At 42.2% G+C, this 24,110-nt stretch overlaps 1 protein-coding gene across 1 annotated transcript in view; it reads right to left on the bottom strand.

Moving 5' to 3' along the window:
* Positions 1-24,110, bottom strand: part of LOC146965418 (uncharacterized) — a 35,040-nt gene that overhangs the window by 5,183 nt on the left and 5,747 nt on the right. Inside the window, exons 3-6 of the mRNA XM_085765316.1 lie at positions 17,961-18,128; positions 8,197-8,364; positions 6,566-6,708; positions 6,366-6,469 (exon numbers count right to left, since the gene is read on the bottom strand). Coding sequence (XP_085621442.1) covers positions 6,366-6,469; positions 6,566-6,708; positions 8,197-8,364; positions 17,961-18,128 — 583 coding nt within the window. The remainder of the gene's footprint in view (positions 1-6,365; positions 6,470-6,565; positions 6,709-8,196; positions 8,365-17,960; positions 18,129-24,110) is intronic.

The raw sequence follows: 24,110 nt of genomic DNA, 5'->3' as shown, positions 1-24,110 counted from the left end.
AAACACAAGACAACAGTCCTGATGACGGCACTACAGCAAGCCTCTACATTTCAAAACTTTCACTTTTAAATAGCCTAATCTTGCCTAAAATTGCCCAGCCCTGACCATTGCTAAGCAGCAGCTATATTTGCAGTGCACTGAGGTCTTGGAGCCACTGCAGGATAATGATCCTTTAATCATGAATTCAACTTGACCTTTAAGTTCTGAGTGAAGCAGACTCACAGTGAACACCGAGGCCGATGAGTCCAGTCAGCAGGAAAACACTCAGCAGACTCAGAGAGAGGACGACAGCTCCAAGACATCTCCTCTCAGAGCTGGTGGGACCTGAACCAAGAAAAGACCAGTCAATAAAAACAGTCACACATAACATAGACATTTATTCTCTGCTCTGTCTGACTGACAGCTCTTACCTGTGGGATTGGTTGAAATGTTGGACTTGTCCAGCCTTATATCATCAACATTGACATAGATTTCGTCCATTGATGCTCACTATGATACAGGATCAGCTGCAGCAAGGTCCAAAATGTAAATGACTCAATGAATGATTAATGGCTTCAGCTTTATCTATGTAAGGAAGTAACACATGCTTCTCAAATATGGTACTTTAAACAGGAAATTTGTGAGTGTAACAGAAGTCTACAGTCTTAGAGTTAAAGCAGAGGTAAGCGATCCGGTCGTTTTGGCTAACTTCTTGTGATGGAGTCAGCAGTCCCCGCCCTCGTCCCTACGTCACCACATTCACGCGCATCCCTTGGCTGCACACACAGAGAGGACCGCCCCTTTATGCCGTTCTCTCTCCTCATTGGATAAAGGTTGTAGGATACAAGGAAAGTTTTCTCCTCGGCTTACAGCAGAGCAGAGTGACTGACAGACCCGTGTTTCGGACCAAACACTATAAGTGATTGCCTTCGGAAGATATAACTATTTAAGACTTATATTAACACAATTATTCCGCTTACTTCTGCTTTAAGTAGTTAACCACGGTCAGACAGTCATGAATATCTGCTGGACTTCTGAAGTCTGGTATGTCTAACTTTGTCAGCATGTAGCTACAGCATGCATGACCTATCAGAGCTGCAAAAAATCTTAAAAAAACTCTTGATGATTTCAGTTGTTTATCTGAAGTTTAGGGGAAGTAAAGCTGTCATTTTAAACAGGAAACCAGTGACGTCAATTTATTCTGCAGGGAGGAGATCAAAAACAGAAGTCTACAGTTCTTTATAGTCATTGTTTTCTGGTATTGGCAATGTAAATTATTTGCAATTATTGTGAAATTCGAGGTTTAGGAACAAGACGACTTCAGGGATAAACAAAGGCACTGTGTGAAGGTTAGCCGACACTGATCATCATGGTTACAGTAATGAACTTAACGACCAGTGCATTCAAGCTTGTAATCATGGTTACATAGGTGTAGGCACAAAAAATTGCTTCCATGTGATTTATGCTCCTCATGGTTTCATCCCCCAGAAGTTCACAGTAAATGGGTACAGTACTAGTCTATTCTCAATACAGTGGTTCACAAACTATCCTATTATTTGAATACCACTGTGATCTTGAACATAACTTACAGAAAATTGAGAAGAGTGTAATTATTTTTCCAGGTATATTTTCAGGGTATGTCTTCATTTTCTGTGTAAAATCTGGAAAACAGTTGATCAGTTTTCCAGGATTTTCATGGAAAAGACTGGGAACGTCACAAATTAAATAAAAACCATGAAAATGTTACATTTGTATTATTTTTTTATTAAATCCTATGTCAGTATTCTCATGAGAAATTATTCTCTCCTTTCAAAATAGCAAATGTCATTGAATGGTGGAAGTTTGCACCTCTAATATAGATGCTGATGTGAAGTGAATTACATTTTATTAAAGGTATAGTTCAACATTTTGGAAAATTCAGCTATTGCAATAATCCCTGTTCATTACTTTTAATTGTCGGTGCAAGCTGTTTGTAGATCGGCGGGGCAGAGACGTGAGCTCTGCAGTATTTCCAGGCTTTCCCTCATCAAACTTATCAAATACACAATCCAACAACTCCAAAATGCTCTTGTGGACAAGTTGTGACCTGCACATTCACCACGCTATGAGATAATAATGTAACATTATTAGATGGAGTTGTTTTTCGAGGCAGAACTACATCCTACACACGGCTGCTCGGCAGAGTGACTTCAAGAGCAAACGTAGTACCAAGTATGTGTTGTAACCAAGGCCGTAGCTACCATTGAGGACACCGAGGTCATGACCTCGGTATTTTTTTCGGCCTAATGAATGAAAAAAAAAAAAAAAAAAAAGTGCAAAGTATTAGGGAGGACAGATGGAAGGTGACTGAGTGACTCCTCTCTTGTCCAAACAATTCCGGTAGGCCTATAATGCTCTTGTTTATTGACGCCCTCACGTACGTTGGTGTTTGTTTACTGGTCGCGGGAAAAAAGGCGATTCATTCTGAAAAAGCGAGTGATACAGCGCGTCGCGGAGCCCGTGGAGGAGAAGGCTACTGAGTGAGTTGGCTCTAGATAAATTGCTCTTTCCAACCAGTTGTTACACTGTAAAAGTTTTGTACATACGTGCACTTGAAGCGCTGTATTATTTCGGGACGGAACCTCATGTATGCGGAGAAAACAGCTGTTTAATAGGGTCAATTCAGCGCCGTTCACTGTCTGTGTCCTGCACTATGCACTAGTTGAGCTACAGTAAGTGGGGGAGAGCAGAGACCTCTTTCCTGCAGATACTATACTTTCTTTCTTTCTTTCTTTAACCTTTATTTAGATCTCGAAAGCCATTGAGGGTAAACCCTCATTTCCAATGACGTCGAGAGCACAACAAATCAACAGCAATCGTATAACAAATACAGTGATCATAAAAATACATCAACAGCAATACGATCAGACATTATCAACAATTTTTTAGGATTTTTTAAAACAATTGCATTCAAAAGTATGCATATTTATGATCATGTTTTTAAACTGGCCTGGGGTAACAAATGAATTCATTTTCAGAGATCGTTGAAGAGAGTTCCAGGTATGAGCAGCAGAAAAACTGAATGCAGTTCTACCGAAAGCTGAATCCGTCCGAGGAACCTGGAGTGTTAGATAATCATTTGAACGAGTTGGATAAATTTGAGATGGCCAGTTCAATAAATTACTAAGATATGTTGGTGTGAAGCCAGTTAAAGCTTTATAAATAAAAAGGTAGTAATGTATGTCTCTTCTGATTGATAAAGGAGCCCATCCTACTTTCTTATACAGTATGCAGTGATGGGTAGAATAAGTGGATCCGGTGATAAATCTGAGAGCAGAGTGGTATAATGAGTCGAGTGAGGCAAGAATAGAAGCAGATGCATGCTTGCATGCTTATACTGAGGGGGCATCTACTGCACTGTCCATTCTTCCATCAACTTTATGTGAAAAGCACAGTGACATGATAAATTTTATGTTTACAGACAGGGGCGTCACTAAGTTTTAAGGACAGGGGGGGCTTAGCCCCCAGGAGACGCACAAGATGTGAGCATATGTGGTGCACAAGCACAAATATTTCACAAACAAAGACTGTGAAATTGTTTCTAAAAAATGTTGGACAGATTTAACAAAGAGCATACGGTGTAAAGTTTAGGCAACCATTAGTTTTATTTCAGTCTTTTTTATTTATTTATTTATTTAAAGAAAGCTAAGACCGGTGAGATTACTACAGACATGTCTGGAGTAGGCTACAGTAGAAAATGTAAATTTTTCATCTCTGCCTAGTAAGAATACTAACAAAAATCACATTAGAGTAAAATCTACCTTTGAATCATGGGATATCAGGCAAATGAATAAGTAATGTGTAGGCTAACTGTGTAAAAGTAGATGCTAAAAAAATGAACCTGAGCAATTTTGCAGCTGTTTTATTATCAGAGATATGTATGTCCAGGTGGAATTTGACCTTTGGAAAACTAATTAGGCTATATTTCACTAATAGCCTGTGTCATAATATTCACTCCATCCAAATACAACTGTTTTTGGCTCATTTTGATTTCACCTAGACCTCTTCATATTTTCCCATTCAAAGAAGACCATACAACCAAAATGAAGTTTGACACTGATATTTTACTAATAAAAAATATGCATAGAAATGTGAAATACTACATAGCTAAACAACGTGAATAACCAATTATAACACAAACCAAAATTTGCTGCAACAAGGAGCAGTCAGATGTATGTTTGTGGTAACTATAAGGAAAAGCAAACAAACTTCCTGGGCCTGTTTCAAAGTGAGGAACACAGCTGACGCTCCAGAAGGAAGTCACCCAAAAATAGTAGGCTATAGCTATGGTAAAAAAAGAGTGCACACTTCACCCTAGAAACCTGTTAATCTGTATGTTAACAACCAGGACCATCACATTGCATTTCAGACTTTTTTTTTTCGAGCTGGAATTAAACTTTATAATATAATATTTTTGCTACTCTGTGGCTGCTACGAATGTGAGGAGCTAGTCTACTGTTTGTAATAGGTGGTGTGTTCTCATCAGAATTCAGTGAAGTTGGGTCTTCTCTGGATGATCACTAGTGATGATAATATCATAAAAATTGGCATTAATCTAATATGATGTGTGTAGTTTTTATCTGTCAAAGTGCACCAGATTGAAGCCTTTTAATATAAAATTGCCCCAAATTTCTGACGCCACCCCCCCGCGCACCACGACTATGACCTCGGTATTTCAAAAGTCCTGGCTACGGCCCTGGTTGTAACGTTACATAATTATACGTTATTTCATAGCATGGTGAATGTGCAGTCACAACTTGTCCACAAGAGTGTTTTGGAGTTGTTGGATTGTGTATTTGATGAGTTTGATGAGGGAAATGTGGAAATACCATGAGTCCCCTGTTACTGTCTCATTTATGGTTGTCTAGTATCACTGTTTTTACATTTAGTATCTCTGTCCTTACATAACTTGTTGTATGTCACTGTACGTCAAACTAACTGTCATTTTGTGGTATGTCATTGTATTATGTTGGCTTATTGTCTCTATTCTTTCTTCTTTTGTGTCACTGTTGTTGTATGTGCTTTTATTGTCTATATTTTAATGTTATACTCCCCCTCTCCCTTGCCCTTATGGTCTTCACCTCCTACCAGGCCATTGCCTTAATAAGAATGTATTCTTAGCAATTCTTGCCTGGTAAAATAAAGGTTTACTACTACTACTACTACTACTACTACTACCCCCGTTGCGTTAGCTGAGCAGCTCGTGTCGCTCCCCAGCGGACCCAAAAGCAGACAGACCAGCCGGGATGGGAAGAAGGCCACTACAATAGTCCTTGTTTCAGTTGCTTTATGCATAAATAAACCGAAACAAAACAAACACAAACATGCAAAGACTCACTGCATGCGGCCAAACTCTGCCTCGCTCTTTGGTGGCTTCAATTTGGGTGGAGTTCAGCTGGTCTCTTTCTTCAGTCAGGGACAAAGACTTCTGGAGATGCTCAATCAGGTTGGCTTGACAGAGGAGAACTCTGCAGCTAAGCCATGATCTGAAATCAAGACACATCAAACACCTGCATTCAAGGTTAATATAAGTGATGGCTGGTGTCACATTAGCTTGTGACTTTCATTTGTGGATTTGTGGTCTCTCAGCTCTGCAGCAGAACAATTACGGGCAGGTGAGGGTTTGAGTCGTCAGTTGGAGATAAACCGCAACGCAGACAGAGTATGATGAAAAAGCTGTGCAGTTAAGAAACAGACTGAGTTGAGTCATGTTTAGCATCACCTCCAGGTGCTTTTTAATGTTGAGAAGCTCTTTACATACATCCAATCTTCAGCAAAGTCAAACACAGATACATACCCACATTTTTAATACACACACAAGAACAGAGCTCTACATAATCATAGCAAACACTACAGAGCCATTTTTTCACAGATTGACTTCATTGGCGAATTACAGTTTGCATCATTCCACTCTCTCTTCTCTTCAGCTCTCACATAGGCACAGTCCTCCACACCATCTGCATCATTTGGCTCATTTTTGCGCCAGTAACTAGAAGGGAACAAGAGCATCATGTTTATCATGTAAATGTTTCAGGCACTCCTGGATGACTTTGACAAATCACACTGGTGTTTATGAGTGTTGCCATACAGTAAATGCATTATGACTGATTATGATGAGCATTATTCACTATGCCATATAGATGTGGTCTTCATAGAACGTGTCACGTGGTGTTTAACAAGGACCTTACAGCAGTGGATGTTTCTAAGACCACCTGCTGGAAAAGCAACTACAACAACTTGCATCATCCTGTGTGAAAGTATCAAGGTGATCAGGGAGCTGCTGTACAGCTATTCTCATGAAAAGACATTGTTGGATTAAATATGTGGTAAAAAATTAGAAGACTTACGACAGAGTCAGTGGAGTTCCATCGACCCATTTCCAGACGCCTTCCTCCTCTTTGTCGGTCAAACCAATCCAAATTTTATCTGAGGTTAATCCAATGAGGAATGTCTGGTAAATATGAAGAGACCACGTTATACAGTTATCTGAACATATCAATGACACAGGAAAGAAGATTATTGTTAATCACACACACACACACACAACCTGCTCTTCAGGACTGTCTATGACGACCAGATCTGCTCCTCTGCCTCTGCAGTCCTCTCTGCCTTTGTCCCAGGAACCAGACTCAGTGGAGAGGAGGTAACAGGAACCACTGAAGATTGTCCATCCTGAGGGACATGTTTTCTCTGCACGACACAAGAGGATCACAATGACCTACCAGCTTGTTGTGTAAAGGCGTTTAAAGCCCCACTATAGCCGCGTTTCCACTGCAGGAGTTCCTGGTAAAAGGAGGAGGTAGGAACTTCTACAGGAACCGTCCTCTCACTCGGCCCTCTCAGTGGCCGTGTCTCCACTGCAGACAGGACCCACCAGGCTCTGATGGCAACGTGCAACAGTTTCGATCATTGCGTGGTCGTTGTGCAGCATTTTTTTTTTTTACTGCTCTACTTCTTTCTTTCTTTCTTCTTCTACCGAGGCCAGATTCACTCAATTCCAAGGACATGACCCCCCCCCCTCCACACACACACACACACACACACACACACACAATAAACGTTTAAATGTAAAAACTTTTAAAAAAAATTCCTGCCAAACCAACAGTAGATGCTACAGTTTTGAAACTTCACCACAATGTAGCCTCAATACTGCTGAAACTTTAGTCCACTTAAACTCATTACAAATTATGAAGTCCATCACTCTGTTTTTTTCAACAACTGTAAAACTTTTAAAATGTATCTCCTCCCACAATTTTTGCTCAATTGACACAGAGCATCTTCAGACTGTCCTCAACAAAACTGCAAACTACAGTGCATGAAAATGTATGACTGTAAACATTACTGCAAACGTATACCATCCAATTCTTGCTAAATACATTTTCAATCTTCCTGAAAAAAATTGAGAATATTTTTGAGTCATGGTTGATGAAGTTTGGCAAATACCTGAATTTTATCTCAAAAACTGAATTTTCGAGAACATTTTGAAATCTGCTCTAATGGGAACAACTGCAGTCAATGTAAGAGTGGCATTTTTAAACATCACATTGAGCAAAACACTTATCGCTAAAAACAAATCACCAACATTCCCATGCTGTCTAGATGCAATTTAGGGGCCGTGTCCACCAGATGCGTTTTTAGCGCTCTGGGCGTCTACTTTCTATTCACACCCTATTGAGTTTGGCGCTCACAGCACTCAGAGCCCAGAGTGGTTCACACGGCCCCTTATGCATTATCAGATTTTTGTTTAGATATTAGAATTTGTGACATTCTGACCATTTTGGAAATCTGCCATGACAACAGTTGCCTGGCAATTAGCTCAGTGAGTTAAGAGCTGGTTCTTGGTGTCAGAGGATGTGGGTTCAAGACCCAACAAGGGAGTTGACTAAAACACCACAGGCACAGTAGATGTTCAACAAATACATGTCAGAATTTTACCTCTTTTTACAGTGGTTTCAAATCTGCCTGCACGACATTGAATAGCTTACTCAGTTTGTGAAGCCACTGTAGCACTGCTACTGCTGCAATTAGCTCAGTGCGATAATTTCACGCTCTTATCCGCTCCGTAACGGTAAGCCCAAAAAAGTGTGCTAAGCCCCCTGCCCTGACTATCACAAAACTCCTCATTTTTACAAACAGGGGTCTACCAACCCCCTGTTACACAAACATGCAAAGACTCACTGCGTTCGTACAAACTCTGAAGCTCATCCCGCTCTTTGGTGACTTCAGTGAGGGTGGAGTTCAGCTGGTCTCTCTCTTTAGTCAGGGACAAAGACTTATCATCACTGATCTGGAGACGCTCACTCAGTTTGGCTTTGACAGAGGAGAACTCTGCAGCTAAGCCATGATCTGAAATAAATCAAGACACACAATACACCTACAATTATATCATGCAAACAGAAACAGGGTCAGGACCACATGTTTCCTTTTTTTGCAGCCGCTCAGGTTTCAGTCTAACCCATGGTAACTTTTTAATATCACCTGGTGACAGTTCCAGTGTGCTGTCTGAATTTGCATTGCATGTTGTCCACTTAAACTCATTACAAATTATGAAGTCCATCACTCTGTTTTTTTCTAAAACTGTAAACCTTATTAAACCTCCTCCCACAATTTCTGCTCAATTGACACCAAAATGTTTGACTGTAAACGACTGTAAAAATATACTTGCAAATTCTTGTTAAGTAGGCTACTGTACATTTTCAATGTTCATCAAACAAAATTGGAGTCATGGTAGATGATGTTTGGAAAATATCAGAATTGTATCTCAAAAACTAATTTTTTTTACATCATTTTGAATTTCGCTCTCATGCGAACAATTTGAGTCAATTCAAAAATGTCATTTTTAAGCATCAGTTTTTCACTTATGGAGCCAATAAATCATTGTTAAAAACAAATTACCAACATCTTCATGCTGTCTAGATGCAATTTGTGTATTTTCGGATTTTTGTCTTAACTGAATCTATTGACAGCCGTTTGAAATCTGCCTTTACACACTTCCAGATCGGACCATGTCCTTCGACTAACTAGTCACACACTTCCTCATACGTATAAAGGAGTTGCACTACTGAAAAAGCAGCCATACCACAAGCTATTCAGCCCTTCAGTTTTGAGCCAGATGCAGAGCGGGGCGGGAGATTATAAGCACTATTGCCCCACCCTGGGGTTGTGATGCATCAACCCCAGTCTGCCTGAAACTGCCAGTTAGCGTCTGCCATTGGTTCGCAGCAATTTGAAGGCAGAAAAATCCCACAGGAACATGTGAACAACATGAAAAACACGATTTTCATCGGAGGGGGTCTTTAATAACTGAATTTTTGACAGCCGTTTGAAATCTGCCTTTACACACTAACAGCTGCACACAGGTGACTGACTGGCTAGTCAATTTGTGAAGCTACATCTAACATTTCCATTTGCCAATTAGCTCAGTGAGATAGAGGATGGTTCTTGATGTTGAAGATTGTGCGTTCAAGCCTCAGCTTTCCATATGAGAGATCTACCCACACTTTTCACAAAGATCCAGTACCATGCCAGATTTCCTAAACTGGAAACACAAGACAACAGTCCTGATGACGGCACTACAGCAAGCCTCTAAAATTCAAAACTTTCACTTTTAAATTGTCTAATCTTGCCTAAAATTGCCCAGCCCTGACCAATGCTGAGCAGCAGCTATGTATATATATATTTAAGTTGCAGTGCACTGAGGTCTTGGAGCCACTGCAGGATAATGATCCTTTAATCATGAATTCAACTTGACCTTTTAAGTTCTGAATGAAGCAGACTCACAGTGAACACCGAGGCCAATGAGTCCAGCCAGCAGGAAAACACTCAGCAGACTCAGAGAGAGGACGACAGCTCCATGACATCTCCTCTCAGAGCTGGTGGGACCTGAACCAAGAAAAGACCAGTCAATAAAAACAGTCACACATAATAACAGACATTTGTTCTCTGCTCTGTCTGACTGACAGCTCTTACCTGTGGTTGAAATGTTGGACTTGTCAGGGCTTTCGTGATCAACGTTGACGTAGATTTCGTCCATTGATGCTCACTACGATACAGAGGGTCAGCTGCAGCACGGTCTGACATGAAAATGACAAAAAACTTGATGGTTTCAGTTGTTTATTTGAAGTGGTGAGGAAGTGGCAAGTGCTTCTCAAACCTGTCGCTTACAACAGGAAATTTGTGAACTCAATTTATTATTCAGTGAAAAGACAAACAATAGAAGTTTTATAGTTAATGTTCATTTGCAATTATTGTGAATTTGGAGAAAAGGGTTCATACTAGTGAACTGGTGACAAAGCAGTAAATGTGAGTGTACATGTCCTTATTTAACGTTGGACCCTGAGCCTCGTCCTGCTCTGCAGGCTGCAGCCAGAGACCCTTGTGACAGTTTACAGTTCAAATTTCTGTGACTGGAAAATTGATCAAGCATTTCCCAGGTTTTCCAGGATACATATTCAGTTCGTAAACGTCTTAACAACCATTGCTGTATAGATAAGGTGTAGCCTACAGTTACATAAATATCTACTTTTCTTTTATAAAGAGGCATTTTCTGGACCTAATTTATTAGCTCAATTGCATATTGAATTTTATGTCAAGTAACAATATTCTCATCAGAGAGCATGTTTTTTGTTCAAAACAGCTAATGCTGTCAGGTAGAAGTTTGGAGCTGCTACATTTAGACTTCGGGACTGTCTATAATCATAAGATGTGGCCCTTTCTGCCTTCAGCCCAGGAGGCAGAGTGAGTGGAGAGGAGGTAACAGACACAACTGAAAACCTCCATCCTGCAGGACACGTTTTTTCTGCAAAGACACGTCAAACTAGCCTAGAAATCTAGACGCACCCTAGTGGCAGCAAATGTATTTGCTCTGCAGGTGGGTCTAGAAACGAGCCATAGGAACTTTTTGAGTCTCGAACACTGTTTGTGTTCACCAATCACAGCGCTCTATCTGTTTAGAGAGTCATTGGGCGGGCTTAACGCGATGACGACATACTTGCGACGGTGAAAAACATGACAAGATGGCTTTGGCAAAGGAATCGTTTGAATCGGCGTTGGCATCAACTTTGAAAGAATTAAACTTGTCATTTTCTTTAAAAGTGGAGCAAGAAACTGCACTGAAGTCATTAATTTCGAAGAAGGATGTATTTGGTGTTTTGCCGACGGGATATGGGAAAGGTTTAATCTACGTCATCCTGCTCTTTGCTCTGATTAACATAGCGTAGCGCTACCCTATTGGTGCAGAGGCAGTTGGAAAGACAGTCTAAATCCCGGCCCCTGAATTGAGCCGAGGTCTACCGGTCGTTGCCAGACTAGACATTTTAATGATATAGTCTGGCTTGTCAGGCTAACGTCAAACATTAGACACTGTCGAAAATCACACAGTAACCATGTCCTTCGACGTTGGAGAGGATGTACAGTAGTGCTTGTTTGGAGCATGCAGTGTGTGAGTGTTTCACTGCAACATGTTCACAGCACCTTCATTCTTAAAATATCTACTGTGAGAACCAAAAAAGGTAATTTTGTTGACACTCAGTCATACTTCCTCAAATAAAGGAGGTGCACTGCTGAAAAAGCTCAAATATGTTTGTGGAGCTTCCTCTAATTCCCATTCCGTTCATTTTACTTGTTTGTCACATGACTAAGATTGACTGATGGACTGATTTCAAGATGCACAGGTATCTGAGGAAAAAAAAAAGTTACCTGGAGAGTGGAACTTGCATGTCACTGCTTGATGCACTGACTTTAAGGGTTAGGGTTAGGTAATCCAAACCATCTCAAAGGTCAAAGGTCTTCTTTTTTCATCTGTTTGGTACTGTGGTGGCATTTTTCTATGGAAAATGACATAAAAGTTTGATAACAACAAGACCAGTGAACAGAGTGTTATGCCACCTTTAAAGATCACGTATGAACTGTGTTATTATTTCAACAATGACTACATTACATTTAATGTCATTTTGTGTGGGTTTGAACAGTTAAAGTATAGTTATTTTGTGTTCTTATATTGCTTCATTTCAACATTGCATTATCACTACTGGCAGCCATTTTGATCTCCAAAATTACAACATGCTCCTTAGCACCACCTAATGGATGAGAATGTGCACTTCTACAGGATCTGAAGGAGTGCAAGGCTTAGTGGTGAACGGGGATGGATGTGGAGTGCAAGGCGATAGTGGTGAACAGGGATGGATGTGAACTATGTATGACCCTTATAATACTTTCTGCTGAGCTAGTAGTTTTGGCTTCCGGCGCACTTACATAGAATGGCCACCAGGCAAGGATCGAGGAGGTGCGCTTAGTGCATGGAAGTCTATGGTAACAGTCCAAATAAGGCTAGTAAAGTGGTACACATCCGGAGAAAAGTATCAGGGTGAAACCAAGGTCACAGAATAAAGTTCACAGTCAGCAGATCAGACCTCAACAGGTGGGAGTGAGAAATACTGAGATCAGCACATGCCCACCAGTATATAAATCACACTTTGATGATATGAAGGCAGTCACTTCGTTTTGTTTGTTCCTGTCGAAACTCTTTTTCGTGTACTTTGTATTTTGTAAGTGACTCGGGGTGTATGCTTTTACTTTACTTCTGTTCAAGAGTAAATAAAAGACAACTCTATGTCGGATCCATCTTTGGTCAGCGTTTAATTGGAGTCTTTGAAGTAAATGTCGGACAAGTTCACGGCCCAAAGGACGAGCTTTTTTATCACGACATAATATTACAGTGTAGTGTAGGCAAAATGAGATGGCGTTTCTCAGGGACTCAAAATACAACACACACACACACACACACACACCCCTCCCACCTCCATTCCCACCACATATACCCACTCACTTATAAAATCTAGAGTAAGATTCTATAAAAATAGAGTAAGATTCTGGATAAATAAATAGTTTAAAAAAAAACAAGCTAAGGGACAACTAGGAGTTTCTCCAGCGGCAGAACGAAAAATTCTGCAACAATAAAAAAGTCTCATATTAATGTTGATGAATCTACGTTACCCACACTTGTTAATGGGCCCATTTTCGATAAATATATTTTTGTCTCTATCGTTATTTTGTTATTATTAGTGGTGGCGGAAATGCTGGTCGAGCCGACCAGCGTTTCCTTACTTTCGGTTTCGCGGACGCTGCCCGGCGAGTCATGAGAATAACGCTGCCGAATCGCCGTTTATGGTCGGAACTATGTGATCGTCTTCGAACCTCTGACTTTAATTCTTGATGAATGAAAACATGAGTCTGTCTTGCGCCGGTCAAATAAATTCACGATGCGCGTGGAGGCTCATAAACGTAGTGTGAAAACGCTTCGCTTTTCCAAAACTCCTCGTTGTCCCTTTAAGTGCAAGAAAATGCGACAGTGTGAACGGTGGTCAGAGCAGTGCAGTTTCAGCTGTTCATTAGCCTAATAGCTTGTGGGAGGAAGCTGCTGGTCAACCTGGTGATTCTGCACTTGATGCTTCTGAACCGTTTGCCTGAAGGCAGCAGCTCAAAGTGCTTGTGAAGAGGGTGTGACGTGTCTGAGGTGGCTCTGCTCCTGCACCGGCTTTAGAAAAGTTCCTGGACAGAGGGGAGGGAAACTCTGATGACCCTCTCTGCTCCCCTGACTATCCTCTGTAGGGCTTTTTGGTCTGACACACTGCAGCTGGAGAACCAAGTCGAGATACAGTAAGTCAGTACGCTCTCCACCACGCCTCTGTAGAAGATCCTGAGGATGTTGGTGGGGGGATAGGCTTGTTTCAGCCTCCTCCGGAAGTGCAATCTCCGCTGGTCCCTCTGCACAATCCCAGAGATGTTCTTGCTCCACCTCAGGTCCTGCGAGATCTGGACTCCGAGGAACTTGATGTTTTCCACCCTCTCTACTGTTGTTGTTGATGCAGAGGGGGGGCATGCACGTCTTGTGACCTCCGGAAGTCGATGATCATCTCCTTCGTTTTGTCCACATTGAGCAGCACGTTGTTCTCTCTACACCTGTTTAATGGCAGTGTAAACGCAGGTCTCTTGTTCGCCAGCGCAACGTGTTTCACTATGAACTGATATTTTTACCATTTGAAATGGATAAACCTTTATTTCATTGTAGAAGCTGTGCAGTGAAAAGTCTGACAACTGAAGAAACACACTGGGTTGAATCATTTTTCACATCACATCTCAATGCTTTTTAATGTTGAGAAGCTGTTTACATAGAGCCAAACTTCAGCAGAGTGAAACACAGGCACAGACTCACATTTTTAACAAACATAAAAGAGCAGTTTTTACTAAAGCTTTAGATAATCCTAGCAAACACTAGACAGCTCTCTTTTCACAGATCCACCTTAAGGACGTATCACATGGCAGATCATTCCAGTTTCGCTTTTCGCCACCTCTGATATGCGCACAGTCCTCCTCACCATACTTCGGGTCTCCACCTCCATTATCAGGCTGGTCTGTAGGCCAGTACCTAGCAGGGTAAGAAGAACATCATGTTTGTCTTGTAAATGCTTCAGGCTCCTCTGGATGACTTTGTTGAATCACATTGGAGCACTTAAAGGGATAGTTCACTCAAATTTGAAAATTCACTCATTATATACTCACCCTCATGTCGACTAAGGGCTGGGAGAAGTTTCAGAGTCCTCCGTGCCTACTCTGAGTTACAGCGGGGCTCCGTGCAGCACTGCATGTCCATATGACGGTTGCAAATGGATACCACTTTTCTTCGCAACAAAAAGACACACCAAAAAACATTCAAATACCTCCATGCTGCTCGTATGTAATGTCCGTCTTGTATTGAAGCCCCGAAAGGCGAAATTGTTTGATTTGCGCCGGCGTCAGTAATCGCACTAACACCGGCGCAAATCTTGCAAGATTTGGACGGACCAGGAAGAGGAGCTTCGAGAAGCTTCCCCTGCAAATAAGCTTGAAAAATTGACTTATTTAATTTTTTTCCGAACAATTTCGCATTTCGGGGCTTCAATACAAGACGGACATTACATACGAGCAGCATGGAGGTATTGGAATGTTTTTTGGGTGTGTCTTTTTGTTACAAAGAAAAGTGGTATCCATTTGCAACCGTTATATGGACATGCACTGCTACGCCGAGACCCCCTGTAACTCAGAGAAGCCACGGATAACTCTGAAACTTCTCCCAGCCCTTAGTCGACATGAGGGTGAGTAGATAATGAGTGAAATTTCAATTTTGGGTGGACTTTTCTTTTAAGAAACTCTGTGATTCATGTAGTAAACTATTTTAACCCAAACCATGAGATTTCCCTAAACCTAACCAAGTCATATAGTCATATAGTGTGTTGGAGTGAGAGCAGTTTTTGTGGCGAATAATAAAAGTACGGGTCACCTCTAGAATATGTAAATTCTTACTAGGTCTGATGTGTTTGCAAAGTTTCATGAGTTTTGTGCCTGCTGTGGCCCCCAAAAAGGCAATTTACTTTCTGGAATAATAAATGGTCAGGTCTCAAAAAGGGTCCTTACATCCTTTAGTCCTTAAATCCTCTCTTACATCCTTACATCCTTACGTTCAAGTCCTAAAATTTAGGATGCATGTCATCTTGGCAATAAGTGAATATTAACTTTTGATTTCCCACAGGAGTCATAGCTCAGTCTCCAGGTCCTCTTAGACTTTGTTGTTCTCCATACAATCTAACCTGATTTTCTAATATAAGTTCTTTCTGCTTCAGTGGTGAATAACAAGGACCTTACAGCAGTGGACGTTTCTAACACCACCTGCTGTAAAAGTATGTGCGAACTGCAACAATTTGCATCATTCATGTGAGAAAGCATCAAGGTGCTTAGGGAGCTACCGTACAACTATTCTCATGTAAATACATTGTTGGATTTGCAGTAAAATATTAGAAGCCTTACGCCAAACTCAGAGGAGTTCCATCGACCCATTTCCAGACGCCTTCCTGCTCTTTGTCGGTCAAACCAATCCAAAATGCAGCTGAGGTTAATCCAAAGAGAAATGTCTGGTAAATATGAAGAGACCACGTTTTACAATTATTTGAAAATATCAATGGCACAGGCAAGAAGATGAAAATTAATCACACACACACACACATTACCTGCTCTTCAGTATTGTCTATGACGACCAGATCTGCTCCTCCGCCTTTACAGTCCTCTCTGCCTTTGTCCCAGGAACCAGACTCAGTGGAGAGGAGGTAACAGGTACAACTGAACATTGTCCATCCTGAGGGACATGTTTTATCTGCAGGACACAAGAGGATCAGAATGACCTACCAGCTTGTTGTGTAAAGGCATTTAAAGCCTCACTATGTAGGATTCTTGGTACTATAGCCTACTCTGGTTGAGCAGAGCAACTGTCTGCTGCTGTACCCCGTTCCCAGAGAAGCACAGTAGCCTACGTGAATCTGTTGTCATTGCCAGTACATGTGCCGTTGCGGTCGTCGGTAGGCTACTGGTAGGCTACCGTTGCAGTTGTCGAAACCGGTGGCGTTGCCGATGTCGGCGTCTGTGTGCCGTCATTGGTAACGACCAGGACCACCGTGTTCCTACCCACCCTGGAAAGTTACATGCAGCCGATGCGACCCTGCTCAGGCTGCAGTGGCGGCACGATTCATCCTATTAACTGTTTTTCTACCACTTCAATGAATTTAGAAACATTATTTTAAAGCTCCAGTTGGTATGTTGATGAAAGTGAAAGTAAACTCCGCGACTTGGTCGGAAATTTCAAAACAATACTCCGCCAGGTCTCTTTATGAATCTCTGCCAAGCGCCCCACACACACACACAGATACACACAGACACACACACGTGCAGGCGCACGCACACAAAGTAGCCATAAATGCACCCACAGAAGATGTACCGTATCCATAGCAACTGGAGACTCCAAAACGATCTCACCTCTCCCTCACCATGAAACACACTCTTCTTGTGTGTGTCGTGTGTGGAGGGAGGGAGGAGGGCTGACAGAGGTGAAAAGAGGGAGCTGACTGTGTGTATCATCTTGAAGTGTCCGACCAAGTTGCGGACATTACTTTCACTTTCATCGGCTTACTACGACGTGTAGCAGCGGCGATTGGCTGCTCCTCCTGCTCCCGCTACCTGACCTTTGGAGAATCGTCGGTCGCGGTGGATTTCGGCAAATACGATTACAGGCTGTAGGTGGAGCCAGAGGAGTTGGATTTTGTCCTAAATTACCCATTTATTGTCAGACTATCAGAATATAGTGACAGTTTCAGCAAATATGACTGAATAATTGTTATCAACTGAAGCTTTAAGGTTGAAAAACTACATAGTGGGGCTTTAAGATTTTACAACTCAAAGGTGACATTATCAGATCATCTACTGATCACATGGGAACTTTTTTTCTCTTGACACTGCCTACATTATTAAAAACCCTGGCTGCAGTGTCACACTTTATCACACATCACAAGTCATCTGTGAAGAGGCTAAATTACTGCAGCATTGGAGTGACCGTTTTACTAGTGTCCCATATGGACTTTTTAAAAACATACATTTAAAAGGGACAACAAGGAGTTTGTATTTGGTTATAAAAAAGTCTCACATTAATGTGGATGAATCTACGCTACCCACACTTGTTAATGGCTCCATTTTCGAAAAATATATTGTTTTGTCTCTATCGTTATTTTGTTATTTTAATTAATGGTGGAAATGCTGGGCGAGCCGCTGCCCGGCGGGTCATGATAACAACGCCGCCGAATCGCCGTTTATGGTCGGAACTACGACGGTATCTGATCATCTTCGAACCTCTGACTTTCATTCTTGATGAAGGAAAACATTCTTGGCAAGACGTCCATCTTGCGCCAGTCCAAGGATTTCACCGTGCATGCAGAGGCTCATGGTAAATGTAGTATGAAAACACTTCGCTTGTTGTCCCTTTAAACTTGAGAATGAATGGTATCTTAATCTATGAACTTCTTTGACTTCAACATGTTTCATTCATGCACAAATCAATCTAATAAGACAAACATGCAAAGACTCACTGCGCTCGTACAAACGTTGAAGCTCATCCCGCTCTTTGGTGACTTCAATGATGGTGGAGTTCAGCTGGTCTCTCTCTTCAGTCAGGGACAAAGACTTGTTATCACTGGTCTGGAGACGCTCACTCAGGTTGGCTTTGACAGAGGAGAACTCTGCAGCTAAGCCATGATCTGAAATAAATCAAGATACACAAAACACCTGCATTTATATCATGCAAACATAAACAGAGACAGAACCACATGTTTCCTTATTTTGCAGCCGCTCAGGTTTCAGTCTAACCAATGGTAACTTTTTAATATCACCTGGTGACAGTTCCAGTGTGCTGTCTGAATTTGCATGTGTCCACTTGAACTCATTACCAATTATGAAGTCCATCACTCTGTTTTTTCCAAAAACTGTAAACCTTATTAACATCTCCTCCCACAATTTTTGCTCAATTGACACCAAAATGTTTGACTGTAAACGTTTGTAGACATATACTTGCAAATTCTGTTTTTTTTGTTTGTTTTTTTTTCATTTTCAACGTTCATTAAACAAAATTGGAGTCATGGTAGATGATGTTTGGAAAATATCAGAATTTGATCTCAAAAACTGAATGTTTTACAACATTTAGAATTTCGCTCTCATGCGAACAATTTGAGTCAATGCAAAAATGGCATTTTTAAGCATCAGTTTTTCACTTATGGATCCAATAAATCATTGTTAAAAACAAATTACCTACATCTCCATGCTGTCTAGATGCAATTTGTGTATTTTCAGATTTTTGTCTTAATAACTGAATTTTTGACAGCCGTCTGAAATCTGCCTTTACACACTAACAGCTGCTGTCTTCCTGGATCTGGAAGACAGTGGCTTCCAGATCGGACCATGTCCTTTGACTATCTATGTCCTTCGATGTTAGAGAGGGTGTAGTGCTTGTTGTATGTTGTGTGAGTGTTTTACTGCAACAAGTTAACTGCACCTTCATTCTTAAATTATCTATCTATCTAAGAACCAGAACGGTCATTTCACTGACTAACTAGTCACACTTCCTCATACGTATGGAGTTGCACTACTGAAAAAGCAGCCATAGCACGAGCTATTCAGCCCTTCAGTTTTGAGCCAGATGCAGAGCGGGGCGGGAGATTATAAGCACTATTGCCCCACCCTGGGGTTGTGATGCATCAACCCCAGTCAGTCTGAAACTGCCAGTTAGCGTCTGTCGTTGGTTCACAGCAATTTGCACTTATGTACGTTTCTGCTGATATGTCCTCTAGCATCAGAAAAATCCCACAGGAACATGTGAACAACATGAAAAACACGATTTTCATCGGAGGGGGTCTTTAATAACTGAATTTTTGACAGCCGTTTGAAATCTGCCTTTACACACTAATAGTCGCTGACTTGCACACAGGTGACTGACTGGCTTAACCAATTTGTGAAGCTACATCTAACATTTCCATTTGCCAATGAGCTCAGTGAGATAGATGTAACCCATGTTAAAAATATGACATGAATAAGAATAAATAATTGAATAAAAGCTGCATAAATAAGTTTTAAAGTTAAAAGTGATTTATTTAATGTCAATTAATCATCAGAGTTAATAAAAAATGTTAATACAGTATCATTTAGTGTTTAAGATTAAAAGTCTGTTGACGGAAAATAATGTCGCTGCCCCTTTAAGGGACCAGCGACACAGGCGCAGCACCTCAGTGACGCTGCAGCAGAGACCTGATGGTGCAGACACACCAACTCCGGCAACGGACGTCAAGTCAACGGATCCCATTCATTGTCTATGCAGAGCAAGAGCTCCGGTCGCGCGGTGCATGATGGATCCGACACGTCCAGTTGACGGTCCAGTCGCCGTATGTGAATTTCCATAATCACGACTCCACTTCTACTTTATGCAAATTGGGTCCGTCTGACGGATGCAGCCGGCTCCAGAAACTTTGTTCAAACTATCAAACTAGGCAGTGTTGATCAAATGTGAATCAAGATTCTGTTACTGCACTACACATTTCCCGCCTCAAATGTTTTCAGAAACATACTTTAGTGTGTTGTTTAACTGTAAAATGAGATCGTTTGTGACCCGGCCGCCATGTTGGAAACGGCAGAGCGAAACTCATGCTCCGCACCACGTCACACAGACCCGCCCACTCGCCGGTGCGGTCGGCGATTAGCTGCATCGGGATCCGTCGCCGCCGGAGTTGGTGTGTCTGCACCATGAGGGAGAGAACGGAGGAGAAAACACGAGAAAACGAGCGGTGGTAAATTAGCAGGAAAAGTAGTGAAAAAGTCGATATTACAGTTGAAAAACATAACTTACCTGGTCGGGACCTGACGGGGATTTTGTGGGAACTAAACCACATCGGTTTTGGTGAGTTTTGTGTTTATTTTCTTGCATTTTCACCGTGTTGTACTTTTCTTCTCTGGCGGAGAGCTAACGCTAAAAACGTAGCTGTTTACAAGAAAATGCTCCGTCATAAACTGTTTACCAGTTAATATTTTGGGTTTATGAAGACTGTGAATGTTATAAAAGTGTGTGTAAGCTGTGTAAATGAAAGATTTGTGCAGTAATTAGTGTGGGAGACGGAGCCGTGAGATAAAAGAGACCGCTCCGCTGCCATTTTGAGTTGAAAAAACAACGTAGCAGCAAAGACGGTTTATAAACCAAGACCTTTCATGACGAGTCAGCTTCCTGTATGCATGTTGTTATGATTAGATGTTATTACATGTTTGACCGCTAGGCGGCAGTACTGGTTAGTAGTCAGCTTACCGTACCATATAACGGGGTAGAGCAAGACTGCATGGAGCCACATGTATGTTGTTGAGAACGTGAGACATTAAACTAAGTTACTTGCTATCAACACGGCCTCATCCTTGGAACACGAACATGACATGGTACCAGGAGTAAACTCGAATGAACGACATGGATTTAAAACCACCGGAAAGTTTGAAACTAACGGGGAACGTCGACGAGAACTGGCGCACCTTCAAACAGCGGTTTCACCTGTATGTTGCTGCTAAGGGACTCGAGGCAGAGCCGGAGGCAAGAAAGGTAGCGCTGCTGCTAACAATAGCAGGGCCACAGGCCATAGAAGTATTTAACACGTTCGTGTTTGACAGTCCTGAAGATAATGGAAAGTTGGATGTAGTGCTTAGCAAGTTTGATACTCACTGTTCTCCGAAGAAGAACGAGACGTACGAGAGGTACGTGTTTCGGTCTCGTACACAGCGGCAACATGAGCCATTTGATAGCTTCCTGACGGACTTGCGGCTAAAGGCGCAGTCCTGCAACTTCGCGGCGCTGTTGGACTCCATGGTCCGGGACCAGATTGTCTACGGCGTGGCGGATAAAAAGGTCAGAGAGAGGCTACTACGGGAGATGGAACTGACGCTGGCAGGAGCCATTAAGATCTGCCAGGCCAGTGAGCTGTCCCAAAGGCACGTGAGGACGTTCAGCGAGATGTCTGCAGTCGCCTCGGCGCAGAGCGACAGCGCGGCAGCGGTTGGAGCAGTGTCGTATCAGCGGAGACGGCGAACACAGATCCGGCCTGCACAGCAGGAGGACGTGATGATAAACTGCAAGCGCTGCGGCTCACAGCACAAGCCTAGACAGTGTCCAGCGTTTGGTAAGCAATGCTCCACTTGCCAAGGCAAGAATCATTTTGCTAAACAATGCTTCTCCAAATGGAAAGAGGGGAAGAAAGAAAAAACTGTAAACCTAATAGACGAGCCTGATCTAAGTGACACTTTCTTTGTTGGAATGGTGAATTGTGAAAGTGAACAAATAAATAAGCCAGACAATGTAAATGATGTCACTACAGAAGATAAGTGGATAGCTCCTCTAATGATAAATGGGACTGTAGTCACCATGAGATTGGACACTGGTGCCAAAGCAAATCTCATAAGCATGTGTGATGTGAAGGCAATGAAAAATAAGCCACAAATAAAAAGAAAAGAATCTGGACTGAAAGACTACAATGGGCGGCCAATCAAATGTTTGGGCACATGCAGGTTGAGTGTCACAGTTAAAGGAAAAGTGCACCACCTATTCTTCTTTGTTGTGAATGAGGGACGGGAATCACTTCTTGGTGACAGAGCCTGTGAAGAACTGGGGCTTGTGAAAAGAGTGCATCGCATCGTTCCAACCATAAACCCAACAACTGACTGTATGGACACAATTGTTCAGAACTTTTCAGATGTTTTCAAGGGTTTTGGTGTTTTGCCCTTCACATATAAAATACAGTTGAAAGAAGGAGCCCAACCAGTTGTGCATGCAGCACGCAGAGTTCCGGCGCCACTGAAAGACTGCCTAAAGAAAGAACTCGACAGAATGATCATGCTAGGAGTGATCAAAAAGGTTAATGAGCCTACAGACTGGGTCAACTCACTGGTCATCACAAAGAAAAAGAATGGTGAGTTGAGAATATGTATGGACCCTAAAGACTTAAATGAGAGCATAAAGCGTGAACATTATCAAATACCTACACGTGAAGAGATCATCAGTGAAATGTCAGGTGCCAAATACTTCACAAAGCTTGACGCCTCACAAGGCTTCTGGCAGCTGAAACTGGATGAAAGCAGCACCAAGTACTGTACCTTTAATACGCCCTTCGGCAGATACTGCTTTCTCAGACTGCCTTTTGGAATCAAGTCAGCACCTGAAATATTTCACAGAGCGATGGAGCAGATCATCGAGGGCTTGGATGGAGTTCGAGTCTACATTGATGACATCATCATATGGGGGTCCACAGCCCAAGAGCACAACGAGAGGCTGAACAGAGTTATGGAACGCATACAAAAGTATGGACTGAAACTCAACAAGAGTAAATGTGAGTTTGGCGTTCAAGAGATCCTCTTCCTGGGAGACAAGCTGTCTGCACGTGGTGTCCAACCAGATAAAGACAAAATACATGCAATACAGAACATGCCAAGGCCCACAGACAAGACAGGGGTGCTACGCATCATGGGGATGGTGAATTTCATAGGTAAATTCATTCCCAATCTGACAGCAAAGACATCATGCATACGAGAGCTTCTGCACAGGGACTGTGAGTTTAAATGGACAGTGAAACATGAGCATGAGTGGCAAAAACTCAAGGACACACTGAGCACAGCACCTGTGTTGTCATTTTATGACCACACGAAGAGGATAAAAGTGTCTACAGATGCTTCCAAAGATGGTATTGGTGCCGTTCTACTCCAGGCTGAGGGTGAGCACTGGAAACCGGTAGCCTACGCATCTCGGGCTATGACAAAAACTGAATGCCGATACGCTCAGATCGAAAAAGAATGTTTGGGACTGGCGTATGGTTTGGAGCGGTTTCATAGCTACGTGTACGGCCTGCCGTCTTTCACAGTCGAAACTGATCATCGACCGCTGGTCGCCATCATCAAAAAGAATCTGAATGAAATGTCTCCACGGATTCAGCGGTTAATGATGAAGATGCAGAGGTATGATTTTGAACTGATATATACTCCAGGTAAACACCTAGTCCTTGCTGATGCCCTATCCAGAGCAACTACAGGCGACAGTGTGAGTGCAACAGACGAGGACATACAGTGTCACGTGAACATGGTGTCGGCTACACTGCCTGTGTCTGACACAAAGTCAAGACAAATAGCGGAGGCTACAGCAACGGATGCTGAGCTACAGCATGTCATGAAGAACATGGATGAGGGATGGCCAGCTGGTTCGTGTCCACAATTTTACCATGTCAGAGGTGAGCTTAGTACTGTGGATGGTCTGCTGTTGAAAAAGGGCAGGATTGTTATTCCACGGGCTTTGAGAATGGACATGTTGCACAGGATACATGAAGGCCATCTCGGCATCGAAAAGTGCAAAAGGAGGGCGAGAGACACGGTTTTCTGGCCGGGACTGAACAAAGACATTGAAACACTTGTAAGTAAATGTGAAACATGCCAGAAACACAGGAACAAGCAGAGCAAAGAGCCTATGGTGGTAGCTGAGGTGCCAACAGCACCATGGCACAAAGTAGGAATGGACTTGTTTCATCTCAGAGGTAAAGACTATTTAGTGGTAATGGATTACTACTCAAACTTCCCTGAGATGGCGCTACTAGCAAGCTCAACATCAACTTGTGTCATAACACATGCTAAATCTATCTTCGCCAGGCATGGCATCCCACACACCGTGGTGAGCGACAATG

The sequence above is a fragment of the Trachurus japonicus genome, chromosome 21, assembly GCF_045865225.1.
Source record: "Trachurus japonicus isolate A0001 chromosome 21, Traja_1.0".
NCBI lineage: Eukaryota > Metazoa > Chordata > Actinopteri > Carangiformes > Carangidae > Trachurus > Trachurus japonicus.
This window is presented reverse-complemented; position numbering and strand designations above follow the sequence as displayed.